The sequence below is a fragment of the Ambystoma mexicanum genome, chromosome 2p, assembly GCF_040938575.1.
Source record: "Ambystoma mexicanum isolate Mex_15411 chromosome 2p, UKY_AmexF1_1, whole genome shotgun sequence".
NCBI classification, from domain to species: domain Eukaryota; kingdom Metazoa; phylum Chordata; class Amphibia; order Caudata; family Ambystomatidae; genus Ambystoma; species Ambystoma mexicanum.
The window spans coordinates 1,426,038,730-1,426,063,380 of record NC_090923.1 but is presented as its reverse complement, the minus strand read 5'-3'; the positions used below and the strand labels follow the sequence as shown (position 1 = coordinate 1,426,063,380).

Below are 24,651 nucleotides of genomic sequence, written 5' to 3'. Positions count from 1 at the left end.
ACACATACACCCAATGCATACGTAAAATCAGACCCATAGACCAAAAGCGTTGTAGATCAAAGTTGTCTGGCTTGTGCAGAGTCCTTCACTCCACATGCAAACGGCACATCACGCCACTTGATAATGGCATATATCCTCCCTGAACATGCTAGCTACGCATCTCCTCTTGACGCATACTAACGAGTACGCCACGTACTCTGTGCACATGGTAAAGGCACATCTACTTTCAGCTTTTTCAGAGATGTGCTGTTAGCATTTGAATAGCAAATTTGTGTCATTTGCATGTGTAGATTGCACCTTTACACTGTGTGCATGCAAACAGCACATCTCTATGCATATGCTAATGGCAGACATTGTTTTCACGTATTGATAGAACATGTTCTGTTTAGCAAGCCTGATATTTGTACACGTTAACAGGACATATCTCTACCCATAGTGACCTCCAATCTCTTCTCTGCGCATGCTATTGGCACATCTCTTCTCGTCTGCGAATGGTGCATCTTCTCTGCGCACATACCAGTGGGACAACTCTCTTTACATGTGTGATAACTGCGCCCATGTGCACAGAGGACATGTGCATGCTAACGACATGCCTTCTACGCACATGCTAATGGGAGGTATCCTCTCTGCACATGCTAACTGCACGTCCCATGTCTGCACGTACTAACTGCACATCCTGTGCAGCGACGGGATGTGCAGTTAGCATGTGCAAACTCCACATCCTGTCTATGCATATGCTAACAGCACATCTCGGCTCTGCATGCTAACAGCACATCTCGGCTCGGCATGCTAATTGCCCTTCTGTTCCATAGCATGTGCAAATGACACATCTTTACTAAGTACGTACTATGGGAACATTTCTTCTCTGAGTGCTAACGTAGCATCTCCTCTGCCCATGCTATAAGAGCACATCTCCTCTCTGCCAGCATTAACGGCAGGGCTCCCTTCTGCACAGGCTAAAACGTTGCATCCAAAGAAAGGGTGGAAAGCTACTGGACAGGAGGGCGGCCTGCACTTCCCAAGTTCCAATTACGTGACGCAGCCTTGATGGGTGCGGCGCAGAGGGAAGACCGCAGAGGAGTCACTTCTTTCTTATAAGAAATGCAATAATGAAGAACGACTGTTCACACAAGTTACTATCAGTGCTGGAAATTGACAAAATGTACTGGGGCCAAATGTACTCTATTTTCCCCCTCCCCTTTCCTTATTCAGCCTGACTCGAACATGTCCTCGCCAGCCCCCACCACAATGCCCAACAGTGCTACCCTGGCATTCTGCTGTGTTTTGCTGTAATAAATTAAGTACCATTCGAAATGGGGAAAATAACCGTTACCACAGTGCTTAAAAGCAGAAGGCATTTGGCTAAAAGTGCTATGTAAGAACATATACTCCCTTTGGACCTGTTATTGGCATAGCTTCCTTGCACATGCAGCAGCACATCTCCTCTCTTTTCTGCATGCGCCAGTGGCACATGGCCTCCCTGCATGTGCTGTTGGCAAATATATTCAGTTCAGGCTAATGGAACCGTTCATCCCTGCATGGGGTTATGGCCCATCCCTCGTGGTGTAGCCCAACAGCAAGTTCACGTCTTACTACAGCCAGCATAACTTTATAAATTATACATTACAGAGCAGGTTTACAACAGCCAGCAAGTAAAGAAATAATTGCAGATGTGTTGGCTCCCGCCCCTTTATTTCAGCACTTTGATGGCGGGGGTGGCTGGTGGCTTGTGAGAGTAAGCCGACCTACCTGACCTCTCTCCCATGCAGGGGCACAACAAAACCTACATTTCGGGGGGCAGGAGGGGGAATGAATCTACCCAACTCCTCCCATGGTCTGGTGTGGGGAAGAACTATTGAATAGTATATTTTAAAGTGCAATATGCAGAGGTGGTGGAAGACTTTCTTGAAAGTAACAGCTTTAAAGTTTACTGCGTTTGTTCAAGTACATTTTCATGAGCACACATAGTAAAACTTGAACACTGCCAGTTTGGGGGAAAGACTTCCCTCACCTCACTGCCTATCAAAATGCAAGTGCGCACATCTAGGGGTGCACCTAAGCTAAAATGTAGGCTGGGGCTAACCCTTCAAATGTTGGAAGAGGCACTAACTTCAGAGACTGTGGAGGAATGGCAAACTTACTTGTGTAGGGGCATCTAACTTCATTACTCATTGAAATAAGAATATTCTAGTGCAGCTTCAATGTTACAATCAGTTAACTGCTCTCTCCTTTGAGTTTGAAACACCCACTTCTTGCAGAACCTCAAGGTCCTAGAAAGTGTGAAAATGGCAGATGGTGTGCAATGAAAGACTCAATATCCTAGCATAACGGGGCATTGCAGAGTGTGGGGCAGTACTCTGGACGGCCCAAGCACCTTCAGTGGCTGGCCGCAACAGGAGAGAAAATGTAATGTTGGTTCTACCACAGTCCACTATACTAGAATCTCTGGTGCACTGACTGGCTGGTGACACTGTCTGCCTGTCAAATCCAGTGTTACAATAATGGGGGAGGGCCAGTGCAGCAATAATGCAGTTCTATGCAGCAGTATTGGAGCCACTAGCAGCGGAGCACCAGTATACACTAATGTGTCCCTACACTTATTAAAACTGTCCTTTTGTAAGGGTGTAAGTTATATGCACTCCAATTTTTGCAATTGAAGTCAGGGTGAGATTTACATTATTTGCCCAGCATCACACACTTACCCGCTATTTCAATTTGGGCATGACCACCTTCTTCTGCGCTTTACTTGGAACAAATCTTTTAGTTTTGGGTGTCAAGACTTACAATAATAATGTCCTATAGAGTTTACTTGCATAGTGAAGCATCATAACATGTAAATCCTTATAGCAGCATTTTGTGCCAAAATAATATCACTGTACCTTTATTTTCCACATCCTGCATGGGAAACTAGAAGATGCAAAAGGCAAAACATCCTGGATTTACCCACTTCATTTTCAGCGCTTTAAAAACACCCCAAAAAATAAGTTGTGCCATAAACTCACTTAGGCTTTGGAGATTCGTCACAAACTTCCAGCGTGTTATGTATGGTTATTAAAGAATATTCAGTTTAGGACATCAAAGAAAACTTTACTTTTTAGCATATCAAGCTATTAGATGTTATGTGTATGAACGCATTTGAAAAGGGTGCATACTTTATTGTGTTGCTCGCTTAGCTGTCACAGATTTGGTCTTTCAGTTGGAAATTCACCATGTGTAAGAAAGGCTATGCTGCTGACAAAATAAACGCTACAGTGCCATCTAGTGGTGGAAAGTATGTTTTTTTTAATGAATTAATCAAAGCCTACATGGTACGCAGTAGAAAATGAAATCATGTGTATTTGTCATAATTTCATGCGTAATAAGGCTCAATACGCACGCACGTTATCTGCAGAGCTGAGGAGGTGGTTGCAAAGCTGGGGAAGGAGGGTCTGGGACCCCAGCGCAGTGGGAGGAGAGCAAGAATGTACATGGACTTGTACTAAGGCTTGGTAGAAGAGTAAACCAAGTCCACAGAAGGGAAGAATAATCCTTCTTGGGAGACTGGCCAATGCAGATTCTTTAGGTGCAATCTGCATCCGTCCCATCCCAGCACCCCTGGGCATGCCAAAATGCTCATGTCTATACCCCACCATCTATAATACCTATATATAGCCTCTGTTCGACATCCTGGACTCCCTCAACATCACATACACCAACCGCTGATGACACTCAAATTCTCATCCCCATCTGTGGCATCCATGCAGAGGACACCATCAACAGGATCTATGCCACCATTCAGAATTGGATGGCATACACAATCTCTGCTTGAACGATGAGAAGACTGAACTCCTCATTGTGGGCTCCACATTCCATATCAGCAACCTCCCATCTCCCTTTTCTTACTTCTCCATTGATGGGACCACTACCCCTGTATTCAAACTTGTCAAATCCCTGGGAGTCTACTTGGATGCCGAACTTAACATGACCAAGCACATCAATGCCCTTGCTTCTTCCACTGCTTATACTGCCAAACTTATAGCACTAAGCAGACAATTCCTCTCTCTTGCCAATTTTCTGACACTCTCGAGAGCTCTAATCAGCAGCAAGTTTGATTACTGCAATGCACTCCTTGCTGGCACTTCCTCAACAAACCTAGCTAAACTGCAGATTCTCCAAAACAAAGCCCTCCATGCAGCGCTGGGTCTGCGCCGCTCTGATCACATTACTGCCTCCAGACGCAAAGCACACTGGCTCCCCATCAAAGCGTGCATAGAGTTTAAAACCCTGTCTCTGAGGCACCGCTGCATCCACAATGCAGTCCCCATCTACCTAAGCAAGAGCCTCACCCTAAAACTCAATGCACGCACTCTCCGCTCATCTCAAAGTACACTGCTTTCTATTCCAAGATTCAAGAAATCCACAGAAGGAGGTGTCTGCTTCGCAGTTACTGCCCCCACACCTTAGAACTCTCTTCCCCCTTCCATCAGTAATCAAACATCTTACACCCTTTTCAAGAAACTGGTAAAAAACCTGGCTATTTAATAAGTGTGAATAATGTCTGCCTTAACTGTTCCTCCTACTTGTAATTCCTACCATTCCACTGTCTTACCTATGTCTGCAAAAACGCTGGGATACCCTTGGGTCTGGGCTTTACAAAAATGTTATAAATAAATAAATTAAATAATAAGGTCGGAATTGCGGATCTAGGTCTCACACCCACACAATGAGAATTTGACAAAAGTGGGATGTCTGCACAGTGCTTGGCTGGTTAGTGAAGTCTGTCTGACCCACTACAGCCCGGAGAGTGCATCCATGTAACGCTATTTCTCTGCAGTGCTTGGTGAGTGGGAAACAGGTCTGCAAGCAAGGGCCAGGGCTCCAATACACCTAGGGAAGTATCCAGGTTGTTGTTCAGCGCAGTCGCTGACAAGACGAAGCCAAAGCTGCCAGCCAGGTTCTGGGACCGCAAGGAGCTAACTTCCAAGTCTGAAAAAGGCTGGGGAAAGCAAAACATTGCTCCCAACAGCCAAGTAGTGGCTGCAATTACATTAGAACATCTTAACAAGATAAGAACTGCCTTTTGCCCGGGGAAATGGAGTCCTTTCTCTGGATCAAGAAGACATCTCCTTTGATTTAGTTAGCTTAGTGTATAAGGGACAGAGTTAAGATTTTGACACTGGACATTGGGACGTTTACTTTTTGACATTCTGACACTAGTTATTTCCCTTGAGGCAGGGATCCCCCTATAATAAGTTAGCATTTATGTATAGTGCTACGAACCCTCCGGTATCTGAGCGCTGCTTATTATTCCCCACGGTGTATAGCAAACGCCATGACCCCTCTGTATCAGTCTTACATCGGCACCCTTACAGCACATAATGCACAGTGGGCTTTGTGCTAATTTTATCTGTCACAACAATCCCCCGAACAATAACATGCCTGGAAACAATGACATGTATGCTCATTTGGACAATTCACTTTCAGGTTGAGTTTTGGCCTCGCGCTGTGCTTTCACAGCTTGCATATGGAATGCCCACACTTGAGAAGGAAAAGGTTGGGTGTAGAATTTGGGGGGAGGTTGGAGTGACCACCAGCCTTATTGTATATTTTGAGAGGGTCAGGACACCCTTAACCCCCATGGTAGTTGCACCTATGCAACAACCTTATTTGGTGAGACTAGCGTTTTCAAGGCTAGCACCACCCTTGGTATTTCTACTCTGCCAGGCAACGTTGCGTTCCGCCAGTTCTGTACTTTATTGTGCACTTGCCTCACATAGCCCAGTCAGGCTGCACTGATTGCAGTACTTTGGGAGCTTTTCCGTAATGGCCACCTTCTGCACACACCTACCGCTGCACCCATTGACCAGTCTCCACCTCTTTGGGCCAATCATGGAAACCGGAAGGCGACTGAAGCTGCCCTCGCAGAAGCTCATAACCAAGGCCCACGTCTGAGCCTGTCTGAGCATGAAGGAGCACCTTCTGAACTTTCAAAGTGTATGGCTGCATAAGAACTCTTAATCGCCTTGGTAAGCTGCCATGAGGCACAACGCTCCTTCCATCTTACCTGGACATTAACCTGGTTTCTTTTACTGATGCATGCCTTTTCCCCTAGGTCCATCGATAGCTTCCTATCAACCACTGCCAACAACACCACCATGTTATGCATTCCTTAGAGTGCTGCATCTAAAAAATAAATCGATTTTATGTGTTCTTGCATCTGTGAAACCATTTTCGTTTTTATGCTTGGGTGCCCTTTAGAGTGCCATTCATGTGGCAGCCTCTTTGTTACCTCTCTCTCTCTGTGTTGTAGCTTTGCAAGTCTGTGTAATGGTACCTATTTGACTCATGTGCTGCCTGATGGAGCCCCCTGTAACATGAGATGAGGCTTTGCCAGTCTGTGTACACACACCATTTCATGTCTGTAACCATATGCTTATTCTTGCACTTCAGCAATGTACCATGCACATTCTGTAACTAGCGCCTAGGTGCCTGAGGGCTTTGTGCACTGAAATAAATTCAAATATAAAATAATAAATATCACAGTGACGGGCCAGATGGATGTCCCTGCCAGATGGGGGTAGGGACCCCTCCTAGCCTGGCGTCGGAGGCCTATTACGGATGATGGCACATGGGTCCTTCCCCAGAGATGAGAGTTGGGAGGGCCGCAGTACCTACTGCTACCCTCTGTGTCTGGTTGCATGACAACAGTACCAATCCATCACCCCATGCCTGCACAGCCCCTTTCTGGCCAGTGTATTTCTCTTTGTCTTGTGGAATATACACTTGCAGGAGCCATAATGAGACGCCCAGTAAGCACAAAAAGGGCAAACGAGCTGAGTGAACAGGAGGAAGCACAAGCCACGCAGCAGCCTGAACAACGCAAGCTACAACATGACCGGCCTCAGTGGGAACCTCTTAGCAAGTCTGAGCATTGGGCGATCCGGGCAAAACCACCGACCCACCCATAGATAACGACCCACGCCAGCAGAGTGCCAACATGAGTCAGGACGCAATCTGCCCAGTGGAACACCCATAAAAAAGGACTTTATGCTCACCTGTAAGGGGGGCCACATCCTCACCAAGCCAGCATCCATAAATCGCTGAGAGACTATCAAACAAACCAGAAAATTAACTGTTGCAGGCCGCCATTGCTAGATTGGCGGTCCCATGGGTTTAAAAGGTGCAGAGCATTTAATTAATCATATAACAAACTGCATACTTTAATATTACACATAATCCATTGTTTAGAGGAAATATATCCAATAGGAACCTAATGAATGCTAACGTTGGGGCAATCTGGGAACCTGTAAGTAATCTATGCCAAACCTCCAACGGCGTTAGCACGTTCTAAGAACACATTTGATTTAAGCGAGGACTCCTAACTCTACCACTAAATGCTTCAGTATTTGAACATGGCTTGCATCATTACAAAACCCATATAACCCCTTTTGTGTCTCCATGTTCCCTCTTGCATCCAGAATGTCATTCATTTGTGGGAAACGGGTTAAATGAAGCTCTTAGAAATAGCCCTTTCAAATACAAATTGGGGAATTTCATCATATAAAGTGGCACATAGTTAAGCAGCGTATCCCAGGTAATGACATATTGTACCTTGTATTGTTTACAATCATCACTCCAGTCATGTAGTCCTAGTTTGCTTTTCACTATCACAGGGGTATATATCTGGTTTAGTCTTTAAAGGGCATAGCAAAGATATGCAGTGGGCTGTCCAGTTATTAATATCAACATGGCCTGGTTTCTCTAGTATGATATTCAAAGCACCAAATAAAGAGCTTACGGATACAACAAGTATTTTCCTAAATAAGGACACAATTTGCCAGGCCTGTAATGATACTATCCAAGTTAGTAATGCATTATTTGGATGAGAACCCCCTTTGGTGACATTAATACATTTCTCAAAAACAGGCCATCTAGGTTAATCCAATACATTTTTATTGTTTAACACTAGTTCGTCCGCACCATACAATTAAATCGGAACCACCTTTTGATTCATACAACTTTAAAATTGGCAATAAAGAGAAGCACCCCAACCAATATTTGATCCTTTAGCTTGCCTTGCCAACATAATTGTCTTCTGTCTCAGTTTGATATTTAGAGATTTCTTTGTACTTGTTCCATCAATGTGGAATCCCAGATAAGCTATTAAGGGGAAACCTCCAAGCTAGATTGATCTAATCTCCACTCAAAATTCCAGTTCTTAATGGACTGCCTCATAATTGGTATTTTATTTTATTCTTGGATTAAGAACCAATGTTGAAGTACACAGTCTTTGCATAAAGCCTGATCTGATGTCCATCATATTGTTCTGCGGCATCTGTCCAGGTGTTCTAAGATCAAAGATGCAAAGATTTTACTAGGCACATCAAGTAGGTCAATAGGACGATAGTTCTGTGGTTTAATTCCATCACCCTTTTTATGAATAACAATATGGGATGTTTTCCATGAGGCAGGAATATTATGGGTACTCAAATTAGGTTTAAATAATCATATTAAAATGAAGGCCCAAAAGGATGGATTACCGTTTTACTGTTACATTTGATAACCCATCTGGGCCAGCAGCACATCATCTTTTGCTTTTCATAATCGGCTCATGTATTATCAGTGTCAAATTCCAGAGCCCAAACGGGATCCTCAGATAATTTCACAGCATGTGTTGGTACATTTTCCATTGAGTATACGACCTGGCAATGTTTAACCCAATCAGTTTTAGAAATAGCGTTTTTGAAATTCACTTGAGTATTACATTTTTGGTTAACTAATTTTCCAGAGGTTAGTCGAATTCCTCAAAGATGGAGCAGGCAACATATTTTCATAATCCTTTTGGGTAGGTTTTTTAATTGTGTACCCAGTTCTTAAATGATGATTTAAACTCAGCAGTTTCTGTTTCAGACTATGGGTATTAATAGGAGCAAGCACTCCCAATTCAGAACAGAACTTTTCCTGATGGAAAACATGCTTTCTGCAATACTTAGTTCTCGAATAAAATTGAGACTGTTCCTACAATTCTACTAATATTCCCACATATTTATCTGGAGTAAAAATGGAGTCCATCACTGCATCCGAAAATTCCCAAAATTAGCTTTCTATACATGAATTAAAGACCAAAGTTGTTGCAGCATTACACTTCTGTCTAGTAGCTCCTAAATTAATCTCAATTCCTGGGCACACCGAGTCTTATCCTTCCGCTGCCTATATATTGTCCGTTCAGTATATGCTGCATGGTGGTAATGTTTTTCATATTGAGGACTCTTTAAAAACTTCACATTTTTTTAAATACAACCGCTGTTACAAACCTATAATCTAAAATGGACATAGAGCTTTCATGGTTCCATGTAAAGTGAGCAGTATATCACCCTTAATATTTCCATCACATTTTTGAAAACCCCATGTATGTAACAGAGACATCTAATCCCCACCACGAGTAAGAGCGTCCACAGAAGCATTACAAGGAAAGTTTAGTGGGTCCTCATCTGAATCATAACAGTAACAGGTGAGGTCTCTAGCAATTAAAATACTATTGGAATTATGTCCCGATGCCAGTTATCAAGGACCTCAACAATCAATTCAAATAGTGATGCTTCGGTGTTGCCTAGGGGATTCCAATAAACATTAATTTAATAGAGAAAAAAATCTGTCCGGGATAACTAGAGTCATCCCATTTAAACTCAACTCCCTGGATATATGAGTTAGTTCTGACCCCCAGACCATTTCTGACACCGACCAGTAGCCCCCGGTGGGCTAACCCTTGTGAACTTTCTGGTCAAGTTTAAAATGATAGTAAAACCATCTGGAAGAGGTTATTTCTTAGCCACACCTCCTGAAATAAATAAGAATATAAATCACAAAGTTTATTATCTGTTCAGAAATCTTTTATTCCAGGAGAGGGCTCTCAAGGGGCGAGGCCTAAAGAGTTTAACTATGCCATTTTTAGCCAGCTCAGGTTGAAGATCTTTGGCCATCCATGACCAGTTCTGAGCACGTGCAACAGTTAAGGGAGCCCTTGTAAAACACCATTCTATTATGAGAGCCAGTATTATCATAGATAATCTGAAGGGGTATTTCTCTTGATACCGAGCTGTGGAGTCCATCAGGAGACTTATTGGTTGATGGTAGGAACTAAAATCCATATGGGTAGGTTTTTCAATCACGTCATAACCCATAGATTATCATTTAGAAGCAGAAGATAAAATGGTTTTGGCGACGATCCTCGAGCTTGTATTTAGTATTACACAGTCCATTGTAATCTCATTAATAAATTAGACTTGTTCAGTGTCACTTGAAACCAAGGCTCTTATACATGGTATTGGACCCAAATGGAGACAAAATATCTACTTTATCAGTCAATATTGGAATCCTCTCTATAACGAAACACAGAAGATTGGGCAAATTTGTTCTTAAACGATCATGTTTGGACATATCCCAACTTGTCATAGGCATTAGATGATGGGTATTTCCTCTTCTGTTGCGACGTTACAAATTCAGAGTTGTAAGCTGTGATGGGAGCTGTCGGATTCTTGTTGGATTCCACAATTTCAGATTTTTCAACAATTCCGACCACACTTTCCTTATGAGAATAGGTTGACATGTTACATACTCTATACAAATCCTCGTGCTGAGAGGGCTCAATTAGCCCATTCATCACACCACTAGGCTCCCCTTGTCGAGCTTCATTTGATCCTACTCATTTTGGAAATAAGGTTTTTGGCCCTTAGTCTTGTTCTTTTTATGTTGGTTTTCCTAGATTTTGATACAAGTGCTCCTGCATCATACTAAAGGGAGCTGAATGTTGCGCAAGAATTTCCTTGCACCACAATTATTACTATCAGAGGGTGATTTCAGATTATTAGATTTTTTTTTTGTTGGTTTTATTTTCCGTCTTTTTTTATAAATTTTTTTCTGGAGATTTTGCCCCCTTTTTTCTTACCCTTCTTTGGTGGAAAATGGAACAGTTTAAATTGTCGTTTGCATTAATATCACTCGCCAGCTCAGGGATGCTTTCGTCCCTCTGCACAGATGAGATTGATTATCACTTATATTCTGGCTCTGAAATGAACAAAATATTGATTGAGAGGGCTCCATAGTGCAGAAAAGGGTCCATTTGGGATTAGATCCCGGTGACTTAAAGCTAAAAGATGGCGCTTTGCTACTTTTATTTCGTGCTAAAATATATCCCTTTAAAAACGCAGTTTTGAAATTCACCGTAGTCTGAACTGCTTTTTGCTCTTTTAAATTATCATTTGTTTTTGTAGAGTCTAACTAGTAAATTAAAAACACATTTTACAACTGATGATGTTGAAGAGCCAAGAGGAGGCTGTGGCTGAGCCCTCAAGAAGGTGCAGGCAAAAAAGGGGACAGGGGGTTGAAGGAGCTGGCAACCGGCTGACTTTGAGAGAAACAACATTGGATATTGTTTGTGAGACAGAACGGTCTCTGTCCATCATTACAAGCAGCGTTAGCGTTAAGACCCTATGGGGCAGCCAGGTCCTGAAGGCCATAATTAAGCATTTCACCATGCAAGATATCATGAAAGCCTGCCGCTCAGTCTGTGTGCTGGTTGATGGATTTATAAGTAGATTCAGGCACTGGAGCTGACCATCTTTTTCTCAAAAAATGGGTAATTTCAGAATATTCTCCTAACTTCATCCATCCTTATGACTGGGTTCGAGAGGGACCCTGAGGGAGCAACCAGACAGATATCTGAGCAAATGTCTATAGTCTACTCTATTTGAGTTGGTATACCCTCCATTATAACTACATGCACGCCTGAGGCTTGGATAGTAGAGCTACAGTATTTCAAAGGCGTATGAGCCGAGGATAACTCTTTACTGCACAGCTCATACATTTTAAACAGAGGATTCACTCCACTCACCTGAGCAAGCAGTTCAAAAATGGATTACCATACCAGCGTCCACCAGTGGACCGCAGTAGACTGCACTTTCCGTGCCACGATCTGCACGAGAAAGTGGTTTTTGAAGTTAGGTAGGCCACCCTCGCCCTCCCCCGGACGCCAGCAACACAACACCAACAACAAAGTCCAGCGGCATGCAGTAGACTGCGCTTACTTTTCGCATACATATTTATACAGGACTATGTGTATACGCACGCAACACAAAGGTCCAACACCAAATGATAACAGAAGGGCTACGTATACTAAAAAATGACATGTCTGAATTGTTAATATTTAATGCTGCACCAAACTACCACCACCAGTTTACTCTCAAAGCGTCTAGACTTCAGTTTGTACAAAATGTTTATAGAGACTGAGCACTGTTTTTGGCTCACCGCTGGTCAGGCCTTTAAGCCTACCACGGTACCATCATGCCATTGTGAGCCTGAGCATGTTAAACCAACTCTCTCAGGCACCGACTGACAAGGTCATATAGATCGGAAAGCTAGAAGGAAATATGTGCACTTTCAAATGAGGGTGTGTTTAGAACCAGGTCTCCCCTTGAAGCAAAAGCTCTGGACCTGGCCTGCTGGAGGTTCTTGAGCCCTTGTAGGAACTTTACGGGATGGTTGTAGTGATGTGTGAGGCAAAACTCTCCTGAGGCTGCGGTTTTATGGGCATTAATCTGCATAATCCAGCCTTTGTATATCCTTCTAGACTTGAGCTGCAGTTACCCAGTCCTGCTAAAAGAGAGAATGTACTCTTTAGGTCAAAACAGAAGTGTGACTCTATTTACATTTTCCCGTCTTTGGGCGATTATTGCGCCCTTCATAAACCAAGTGCTGCTCCTGTTTTTTTGTTTTGTGGAGTCTGGCCCTCTCGCTTTGTCTGCTTCAAGGGGCTTGGACATTAGACACAATACAAAACGACATAATGAAATATCATACAATATAATCTGACCTGGTGTGTGGTGAACTGGTTAATAAGCCACTAGAATGTGATGTGTGGGAATTAAAGGAGAGGTGAGGTTGCAAAATAATGCACAGCTGGCTATAAGGGCAACACTTCGGGTGGCCAACAGCCCATGATAAGGCCAATATGAAGAGGCTGTCGGCACACTTACTACAGACTCTTGCAATTAGATCGGAAGCCGCATTCTGGCCATTCAGAGCCATGGTGAAATCATGGTTACTAGCCTAAACATCCAATCTTTCAATGACATGTTCGGCCAGCCGCCGTTCGCCACCATGTAGTAATGTTCACCCTGGCTTTATCCGATTCAGGACCACCCTGTAACCCGGTCCTCACTCTCCACTGTAACTATCTTGTACCCTGTGTTCTGTATACTTTATTCTTGTATGTAACTACTCAGAGCCTGGAGTAATGTATGCACTGACTGGTGTATGAAGGTGTTTGTGTAACGATATGTAACTCTGCTGTGCACATGATTATGCGCCCAGCTACCTGAGGGTTCGGAGGCGCTTTATAAATAAACAAACTAAACTAAACTTTGAGACCTCTCTGCAAAGCAACATGACATTCCAAATGCGACATAACAAAAAAAACACATAGCACGATATATCGCAACATTCTTATATAACCAAGGAGTGAAGTTTAGTTCATTCAGGCAAAATGAATAAATTGCAAATACCTCTTCCCTTTAAGGGGTTCCAGATGCAGTCAGGGCAAGCATGCAGACTTGTGTGATTGGTGGGGGAAGAAAGCATGAAGAAGTTTAAAACACAGACACCAACAAGCCAGCCAATTAGCCCCCCCGCATAGGCTGAGACTTTCATCATTTCAAAGTGCAATGTCCTGTCCTTAAGTCGAACAATTGACAAGTCAATTTAAGCTGCTAAGGTGATGATGCAATCAAAATGTCCGGCCAGTTCAACATGCTGAGGGGAGGTGCAGAAAAGTATTCGCACAAACAGTAAGGAGCACATACGTTACGTTGCTTAAGGCGGTATCCAGTTAAAAAGTCAAACATTTGGTCGAATGCAAAAATGTTGAAAAAAAATGTTGAAAAATATTTTCTAATGTTTTATTTTTTTATTTGTGTTTTTTTGGGGTTTAGCAAGTAGAAATAAATTGTAAATAAAAGAAAAAAACAGGGGATTTGGGGGGAGCCCCCCCATTAAAAAAAAACAATTTGCATTTGTTTTTCAACATTTTTGCATTCGACATATTCACTATAAACCGCTTAAGGCATCTCCTGTAAAAGCACTGAAGCTGCCTGAAAGCGGTCATGGCGTGCACAGGCACCTATGCAGCCTCACCACTATTATAAGATACACCGATTTTCGGGTCGCTTCCTGGGAAGTGACGTTGGGGTTAGGGAGGCAGGCATTTGGGGGAGGAAGCAGTTCAGTGTTACGTTGCATGTTTGAATAAAGAGGCGTGCCCAGCAGCTCCCCGGTGTCCTGTTTATTTATGCCAGGTCCCCGCACCGCGAGTGAAGGCAAGAGGCTCCCCCACAGAGGGTGCAGGAAGGAAGCCAGTCAAAGCTTTCACAAAAGCATTAAAGGGGGTCGACAGGGATTGCAAATATGAGAAAAAGGTAATGTCTGGGGTTTTCTGTATATGTAATAAAGATACCCATGTTTATAATTTTTCTTCCATGCCTTCTTTATGTGCAGCGCAGTCTGTAACCAAGTCATTAATATAATTTCTAGAGGGATTTTTTTGTATGACATATGTATAGTATATCTTTTGACTGCTGGCCCTACCTGTGGAGCTGTGACAACGGTGGACAGTGGCAGCTGACAGAACATTGTCTCTGTAAATTCCTATGGATTTTGTGTGTTGCCTTCACTGTGCCAGTAAGTAGTGCCAACGGGTTTCTTTTCAAATACGTCACCTGTGAAATGTCATTATTTCCCACAGCTGACCAATATGTAAACTACCTGAACGAGCAGTTGAACAAAACAAGGGAAGAACCGTGGGAAATGATTAATGCATCACGGGATGACGACTTGCAGACGTTATACCTTGGAGAGCTGAGAAATCTGGACCTGGAAGTTACCTCCCCAGAAATAAAAGCAAATGGTACAGTCTTATTTTATTTATTTTATTGATAATTTGTAAGGTGCTTTATACAACAGAATTGTGTTTCAAAGTGCCACAAGACTAAATGGGACGGGAACAGGGGAACTAATAACAGTGGCGAGAAACAAAAAGCAACAGTAATATATTTACAGTTGCAGTACTATTAGGCCTTGTGACTTTCGGCCGTGCAAGTGCATTGACGCATTGACGCAAGGTGCAGGGGGGGGGGATGGAGAGGGGAGCAGAGGAGTGGACAAGTGCTGGATCGGGGCCCAAGAGGGAAGTGCTAAGGGGAGCCAGGAGGAGCACCTTAGGCTAAGTGCTAGTACAGGGAGCTCTCAAGGGTGGTATGTGAAGCGATCAGGCAGGAGCCCGCAGGACAACGCAGTGGGAGTTCCGGGGGGGCAGTGTTGCTGGTAATGATGGGGAGGAAGAGCCTGTGAGGTTCATGAGGATCAGACCACCGGTCACAGTGGCAGTGGTGTGATTAGCAAGGAAGGGAAAGAGGTAGAGAAGAGCAGAGTTTTTAGCAGTTTCCTGTTCTTAAGGAGGTCTGACTCAAATCTTAGAGGGGAAGGGAGGCTGTTCCAAAGAGAGGCACCAGCCACAGACCGAGATCTCCCCCCACTCGCTGCTTAGAGAAGCGTTTGACGGTTGGAGAGTTGGAATTAGAGGAGCATAGGGCTCAATCAGGGGATTATTTAGGGAGGGGGGAGTGGGTTGAAGATGGTGTGGTTCCAGGCCCCAGAGGGCCTTGTGGATGATGCAGAGGGCCTTGAATTTGATATGGGCCTTGAATTTGATATGGATCAAATTCAAGGCCCTCTGCATCATCCACAAGGCCCTCTGGGGCCTGGAACCACACCATCTCCAACCCACTCCCCCCTCCCTAAATAGCAGCCACAGGAGAAAGTGGAGAGATTATTAGGCGGGAGAGATACAGTCCCTGGGCTTGAGGCCAACAATAAATCTTGCAGCCTTATTCTGGATTAGCTGGATGGGACGTAGAGGTGAAAGAGGGAGATTGGGAAAGAGACTGTTGCAGCAGTCCAACCTGGAGAGGACCAGAGCTCTGCAGACATTGAGCATCTGGGGGAAGGTGAGAAAAGGAAGAATGCCGCTGATTCCTGCCCCCAGCCCTCCCAGATGTCAGGCTGGAGCCAGGCCACGATCACTTACATGGCCCCTAAAGGCCTCTCCATCCTTCCAAAGACCCACTCGGAGTCAGACTTGGCACCTGTGGCGCCAGACTCGCACACTTCCCTAGGATAGCATTGAACATTGGACTTGTAGTGCATAGGTGGGGCAAGATGGATGCCCTCACATATTCCGGTTCCTAGAACTGCATATGCAGTCTAACCTTTTGGGTGTGGTTCAACCCAGGGATACCTGGGATACCCAGAGACTATTAAAGCCATGCCCAGGCCGGGAAACACGCTTTGCGTTTCTCTGCACCTGCAGCGTGACACTCACCATGCTCGGATCGGTCTCCAGAAGGCCTGCTCCTTTCTTCTGCGCCCAGCTCCCCTGCAAGAACAAGAGCACCATTAATAATAGCCTACCTTGCGGAGCATCCAGCTTCCATCCATCGCTCCTCCAGTCCTGTGGGCAACTACGGCGGTGTCATCTTTTTCTTGGCACGCTTAGAAAAGGGAAAAGAACAGAGAATAAGACATTAGTAAGCATTCTGCATATCTTCGCTTACTTGAAAACTGTTCGAGATTAAAACGCTTACCTGAATCCAACCTGCTCGGGGTAGCTTTAACTCCGGAGCATCTTATCAATCTGCAAGAAGGAAAAGACATACCAGGTTAGCGTGGAAAGCATTCGCAGGTGCCTCACATCGCGCTCACTCACTGCGCTTCATCTTACCTGGCATCCACGCTGAAACATTGCGGCACCTAAAAGGACACAGAAACGAACTCTACAAGCACGAAGGGGCTGCACCGCGCATCGCGCCCGCACTCACCGTTAGTGCTACTCACCTCAGCAGCACGCTGCCATATCGAAACCTCATCCATCACCTAAGGAAGGAAAGACACATCATAGAAGGAACGAGAGATACAGAACTGTTCATAAGACTCATTATACTTACCGGTCGGGCTGAAATTGCAGCAAGCCCAGTCCGTCGGGCTCATGCAAGTGAAGCAACTAGGCAGCAACAAGCTTGCATCAATCAACGCACCCCTGCACTGAAAGCAGGATGTAGAGCATGCTACACAAGAAAACAAGGTGAGGAGTGGAACAAGGGGAAGGTTTGGACCCCAGGAAAGAGGGGGGGGTCAAGCACGCAGAGACAATAGAGAGTAAAACTCTGACAATCCTGTGTTTCAGGCCCAGTCTCCAGGCAAGTAGACTCCAGGGAAGGGTTTGAGGTTGTATGAGGTCCGAACAGGCTGAGTGGTATCCCCGTGGATACCAGGTGAGTGTTACAAAACGCAAAGCTTCACACCAAAATCCACCTGGGCATCATGGAAATGTCAGAAACCGACCACTTAGCCCAAATGTTGGGGCCGCTACGTTCTGAAGTACATGCAGCCAGGCAGGAGGCCAACACCCTGAGGAGAGAGTTGATGGTTGCCCAAGAACGCACTGATGATTTAAGCTGGCAACTTCTCCAGTCACAAGCGGGTCATGCACCGTTGCCGGGAAACGTGCCCTCAATGCCAGTGCCATCAGCCAACCCTGTTCAGATAACCCTTCCTGGGGCAGTTTCCTTGGCCCCACCCGAGCGATTTACAGGGGAACCCAAGAAGTATGCAACATTCATGAATCAATCCCGTCTGCACTTCCTTTGTAGACCAGGAGCCTTTCCGAATGACAAATCATGGGTCGCTTTGTGCTATCCTATCTGAGCAGAACCGCCGCGGATTGGTCTGTACCCTTTGTGAATCAAGACAATCCTTTGCTGCATGACTTCAGGGGTTTTCAGCATGAGATGGAAAAACTTTTTGCCCGTCATACTCTCATGGGCAGGCATTAGACAATGAACTTCTGTCCCTACATCAAGGGAACCAAGACCTATTAACATACATACCCACGTTCAATAGACTCGTAGTTGAAGCAGAATGGCCTGAGGAGAAGAGAACCACGTTACTTCATCAGGGTTTGCGGGGGAACTCAAAGATGTTCTCGCGCATGTAGTGAACCCCCCGAAAGATTGTTCAGAATTTATTGACCTTGTTGTTGAACTGGATCGTAGGTTGCAAGACCGAAGAGCAGATCGAACCAGACCGGACCCTCGCCCTATGTATGTGTGTTCAAAAGACAATGTCTCTCGAACAACAGAAGGTTCAGGGGAACCGATGCCAATCGGGGGGGGGGGGGTCAGATCCCCCTTGACTAAGGTGGAAAGGGATAAAAGGAGACAGCAGCAGCTATGTTTATACTGTGGAAGGTCAGGTCATTTCCTTAGAGTGCCCTGTGAAGCCACCAAAAAGGACGGTAGGGGCCACGGACAAGGAAGATACCATCAAGGAATCGGAAAAATCCCAAGCCCGGCAAGTGTAGGGGTCCACTTGTCTAGCAAAGAAGGTGAACTACAGACCTCCCATTTTGCACTATCTGTGGTCTTGATCAATCACCAACAACCATCTCGGATGCACGCAGTAAGAGCGTACATAGACAGTGGAGCCGTTTGGAATTACCAGGATCTCGTGGCAAAGATGGGGCTTCCTTTATGCCCTAAGTCAACCACATACACTGTTACCACAGTTGATGGCACAGAAATAGCTTCTGGTCCAGTATCCCAATGCACTGCAGCTTTAACCCTTCTGTGCCAGGATAGATACCAAGAATCTATCGTTTTCAACCTCATTGAGGCACCGCAGTTCTGGTTGATTTTAGGAATGCCATGGTTTGTAGCTCATAATCCTCGAATCGATTGGCGAGCAAAAGAGTTGGCCTTTTGCCAGAATTGCGCCCACACATGTTATCGCCAAGGGAAACAACCAATTGACACCAGAACTTCCACGCTTGGGACAGTGGCAACCGGTACCCTACCAAGTGCATACCAGGATTTTCAAGATGTATTTCAGAAAGAACAAGCTAATACCCTACCACCGCACAGACCATACAATTCCCAGATCGACCTGATAACCGGCGCACAAATCCCTTGTGGACGAATCTACGCACTCACGGAACCAGAAAACCAGCACCTGAAGGCCTATCTCGACCAATACCTGGCATACGGGTTCATCCATCCCTCGAAGTCTGCAGCAGCCAGTCCCCTATACTTCGTACCGAGGAAGGAAGGGGACTTGAGAATGTGCATCGACTATCGTGCGCTGAACCAGATTACTGTGAAAAATCGTTACCCTCTGCCGCTAATCCTTGAACTGCTTGATCAAGTCCAAGATTCCCAAATCTACACAAAACTAGACCTGAGGAGCATACCACCTCGTGCGTGTGAAAAAGGGTGACGAATGGAAACCCGCCTTTCGTCCCAAGTACGGCTTATATGAATATCAAGTAATGCCCTTTGGCCTTTGCAACGCACCCGCTGCATTTCAATACTTCATGAACGATGTCTTACGGGAATTGATTGATATCTGTGCTCTAGTGTACATTGACGATATCCTAGTATATTCCGCATCAAAGCAGGACCACGTCAAACACGTGCGAGCCATATTGGAGAAACTCTGTCAATATCTGCTCCACGCCAAGCCCAAAGTTCTCATTTCATGTCTCCGAGATGGAATTCCTTGGTTTCATCCTCAGTCCGAATGGAATCCAAATGGATGTACACAAGGTAGATGCTATCCTAAACTGGCCATCCCCAAATTCATTCAAGGGTGTCCAAAGCATGTTGGGTTTTGCAAACTTCTACCGCCGGTTCATCTCGGGGTTTTCGTAAATTGTGCATCCCATCACATCATTGTTAAGGAAATGCAATAAAAAGTTTCATTGGACAAAAGAAGCAGAAGAGGCTTTCCAGGAACTCAAGGCAATATTCACTTCCGCCCCAATTCTACATCACCCTCGCCCAGATCTCCCGTACCTGGTGGAGACGGACGCCTCGAGCATGGCTATGGGAGCTGTCCTCTCACAAAAGGACCCCGAAACGGGTCAGTTACACCCTGTTGCCTTCTGGTCGCGTAAATTCACACCCCCCAAACTCAATTACGCTATAACGCACAAAGAACTCCTGGCCATTAAGTCAGCCTTTAAGGCCTGGCGACACTACCTTCTGGGTGCCAGAAACACAATCACCGTAATAACTGACCACCAGAACCTCCAGTACCTAAAAACAGCAAAGGCTCAATCCTCACGACAACTACGTTGGGCTCTTTTCTTCGCTGAATACGAGTATGTGATCAAATTTCGACCAGGGGTAAAAAACGGGAATGCCGATGCCCTTTCCCGTTTGGGTGTGGAAGAGCAAGGTTATCAGACCCCTGAACCGATAGCCATCATCCCGAGTGACAAACTCCTAGGAATCACGGCAACCATAACTCAGAAGGAATTATATGAATAAATCCAAAACTTGATGAGTCCTGAGTAATTACAAGAGCGGAGTACACAAGGAGAACATTATATGGTAAAGGACCAGTTGCCGTACTTAGGAACCGTTTATTCTTGCCAAACCAAGAACTACGAGAACAAGTCATGTCTGGTTATTATGATTCTTTAATCGAAGGCCACCCCAGAATCGTAAAAACCCTAGCCAAGGTGAAACGAAATTACTGGTGGCCCATGTGGCGTAAAGACATTATCCAATTCATCCTATCTTGTGTAGTGTGTGCTCAAAACAAATCATCCAAGCAGAAACCGGCTTGGCTCTTACAACCTTTGGAGATTCCACCAGCACCCTGGCACACGTTATTCCACGATTGTATTACCGACTTGCCACCCAGTGAAGGGTTTAACACTATTCTAGTAGTCGTGGACCTGTTTTCGAAAATGGCACACTTCATTCCTCTTAAGGGACTCCCAAACGCTTCCACTCTGGCTCCATGGGTTTCCTTCGGTACTGGTCTCAGACCGAGGTACTCAATTTGTGTCTAACTTCTGGAGGAAGTGCTGCTCTATGGCTCAAATCGACATCCGGCTATCCACTAGTCACCATCCCCAAACGGATGGTCAAACTGAGAGGACGAATCAAACGCTCGAGCAGTATCTGCTCTGCATGTTGCACCAAGCTGGAGGAAGCTGGTCAGACCTATTATGGATAGCTGAATATGCTTATAATAATTCCCTACACACCAGCACTGAGCAGACACCCTTTTATACCATGTACGGCAGGCATCCACGTACTTCCGAGGTAGACGTCCCTACAACCTTGGAAATGCCAGCAATCAAAACCTTACATACGACCATTTTTCAAACCTTTAAAGAGCAGCTGAACACCTACTTCAAGCTAAGGATCGCCAAAAGAAGTTTGCTGATCAACACCGAGTAAAAGCCCCCAATTGCCAGGTTGGAGATGAAGTCTGGCTGGCATCTAAACATGTGCCCATTAAAGGAACCCGAACCTTCCGTCCAAGATACCTGGGTCCATTCACCGTCACCTCCATGATAAATCCTGTGGCCGTCAGACTAGCCTTGCCATCAAACATGCAGATTCATCCTCTGTTCCACATGTCTCTCCTTAAACCTGTTCAACCTGGGACCCGAATAGCAACGCCACCAAAGCCAGTAGTAGTCGCCGGAGAGCCAGAATTTGAAGTCAAGGACATCCTGGATTCAAAGTATGTCAGATCCAACCTATACTACTTAGTGGACTGGAAGGGGTATGGTCCGCAGGACAGAACATGGGAACCTTGTGAGTACATCCATGCACCTTGCTTGCTTAGAAGATTTCATCAAAACCATCCAACCAAACCAGGACCAGACAGGAGAGCCACCTTGAGAGGGGCCTTGGGGGCGGGGGGTGTAGTGCTGTCATGATTCCTGCCCACAGCTCTCTGAGATGTCAGACTGGAGCCAGACCACGATCACCTACATGGCCCCTAAGGGCCTCTCCCATCCTTCCAAAGACCTACTTGGAGTCAAACTTGCCGCCTGTGGTGCCAGACTCGCACACTTCTCTAGGATGGCATTGAACATTGGACTTGTAGTACATAGGTGGGGGCAAGATGGATTCCCCCACATATTCCAGTTCCTAGAACTGCATATGCAGTCTAGCCTTTTGGGTGTGGTTCAACCCAGGGATACCTGGGATACCCAGAAACTATTTAAGCCAGTGGCCAAGGGGCTTCACCGCGCCCTCACTCACCATCAGCACGCCGCCATCTCCGAACCCCGTCCATCACCTAAGGAAGGAAAGACACATTATAGAAGGAACGAGAGTTACAGAACTGTTCATAAGACTCATACTTACCGGTCGGGCTGAAGTTACAGCAAGCCCAGTCCGTCGGGCTCACGCCAGTGAAGCAACTGTGCAGCAATGAGCTTGCATCAATCACCGCACCCCTGCACTGAAAGCAGGACGGAGAGCGCGCTACACAAGAAAACAAGGTGAGGAGTGGAGCAAGGTTTGGACCCCAGGAAAGAGGAGGTCAAGCACGCAGAGACAATAGAGAGTAAAACTCAGACAATCCTGTGTTTTTTAGGCCCAGTCTCCAGTCAAGTAGACTCCAGGTAAGGGTTTGAGGTCGTAGGAGGTCCGAACAGGCTGAGTGGTGTCGCCATGGATACCAGGTGAGCGAGGAGGGAGAGCTGGAAGTGGGACTTTATGGTAAGATCCATGATGTCAGGGGTGAAGGCGAGGGCATAGTCGAAGATGACCCAGAGGTTTTTGGCCTCACAAGATGGTGAGGGTAGAGGGCCCAGAGAGGGTGGCTAGAGGGTAGGAGGAAAAGAGGGCACAGGTGTCCTGATGAGGAGGATCTCGGTCTTACTGACATTAAGACAGAGCTCATTAGTTGTAAACTATGCCTGAATGGCGGACAGACCATTGGGGATGAGAGGGGAAGAAGTGGAGGAAGTAGAGGGAGGTTTGAAGGAAAGCTGTGTGTCATTGGCATAATGCTGGAAATGAGGTTAGAAGGAGGAGATGAGCAAGGGGGCAGGATAGATATTGAAGAGCCAAGGCGATAGGATAGAGCATTGGGTGACACCACAGGTAGAGAGTGTGGTTGAGGAGGAGAAGACTCCCAATTGCAGCTGGGAAGGGAGGTTAGTGAGGAAAGAGGTCAGCCAGTCTAGTGCCCGGTCAGCAATGCTGAGGGTGTCATGGAGTTTTTTATGAGGATGAAATGGTTGACTGTGTCAAATGCAGAGGAGAGATCGAGGAGAATGAGAATAGCAGGAGAGTTGGAGTTGAGATTTGAGAGCAAGGTCTCACAGGTGTTCTGAGAGCAGTTTCTGTTCCTCTGGATGCCCGGAATCCAGATTGCTAGTCATGAAGGAAGCCAACAAGATCAGTGTGGAGGGTCAGTTGGGGGAGGACCAACTTTTCCAAGAGCTTACCCAGGAAGGGGTTGATACAGATAAGGCGATTGTTAGCCAGGCAGAAAGGGACAGCAGACAACTTTTTTTTAGAGAGGGTGCACCAAGGGAGTGCTTGAGGGATAGAGCCAGTGGTAAATGCATGGTTACAGAGGTCTGCAAGGGCCGGGACAAGAGAGGAGATGATGTTCTTAATGGTTCTGGAGGAGCAGGGGAGCACCTGTTTGGACAAGCTCTTCATAGAGCGGACCACTTTAGAGACCTTGTCCGGTGTTATCGGCAGGAGGGAAGAGAGAGATGGGGCGGGGGGAGGCATTCTTCTGTTCTGATGCTGGATGTGATGGAAGAAACCAATGGGACATGAGCGTAAATCTTACAGGCATCCCTGCAGCTGACGGAGTCTTTCTTGATGTGTAACCATTTACAAGAGGTTTGTCGATTTTGATTTCTCATGCCTGACCGATGTTCACTATGAGAATGCCGTGTACAGTGCTTTGGTCAGTTTTTTGTTTTCTGTATATCTGACACACTGCATGCTGGATACATAATCAAAAAATACTTAAGCTTGCCAACATATAGACCTGCCTCAAAGGCCTTACAAGGGATTGGTGGGCCTATAGGGGAAATTAGGCAGTTTATTTGGAAGCCTGGTAGATGGATCTAAGCTGTAGAGTACTCACTTCCACTCATGTGACTAGCAGCTTGACATTGGCCATCTCTACTGGCCTATGATGGACCTATCGCAGTATGATGTATTGCCCTAAAGGCCCACATTATCATGGGTGTTGATCCCTATATTAAAAATGTTGATCTTGGCTAGACATGCATAAAAACCGATATACATTAAGATCCCCAATACTGACAAGAACAGCTAGGTGCATGCTGATTTCACAGTGTAACTGTCATTCGTGATGGCTAGATCAACTTGCCCAAACACTGTCACTTATTCACACACTTTCTAAAACTGAGAAAATAGGCTTTGTAATAGGATGAAAACAAAATCGAGGTTTATAATGCCAGAGCTGGATCAGGAAGCGGCTTAAAGTGGTGAATTTGCATGCATTACTTTATAACCTCAAACTAATTACTAGCAGCCTGACAGTAAAAGTGTGGCCATGTGTTGGCGGTGAAGCAACTGTTGACAAAACATGAAAAATAAATATGTCTTCCTTTGGTATCAGTAGTGGGTTTACATGCATATGTAAAGAACGTCAAACACAAAAAGCCATGCATGAAAAGCTTTGAATTAATCAGGGCCACTGGCATTGCCCTCCGCAACTTTAATTTGAATCTTTGTCAGCCTCTTTGCAACTATTCAGAAGACC

The 24,651-nt window shown here is 45.4% G+C and overlaps 1 protein-coding gene across 1 annotated transcript in view; it reads left to right on the top strand.

Annotated features, from left to right (window-relative positions):
• The window catches only part of LOC138567582 (zinc finger protein 567-like), a 265,074-nt gene that overhangs the window by 176,687 nt on the left and 63,736 nt on the right, over positions 1–24,651 (top strand). The window contains exon 5 of the mRNA XM_069645955.1: positions 14,774–14,935. Coding sequence (XP_069502056.1) covers positions 14,774–14,935 — 162 coding nt within the window. The remainder of the gene's footprint in view (positions 1–14,773; positions 14,936–24,651) is intronic.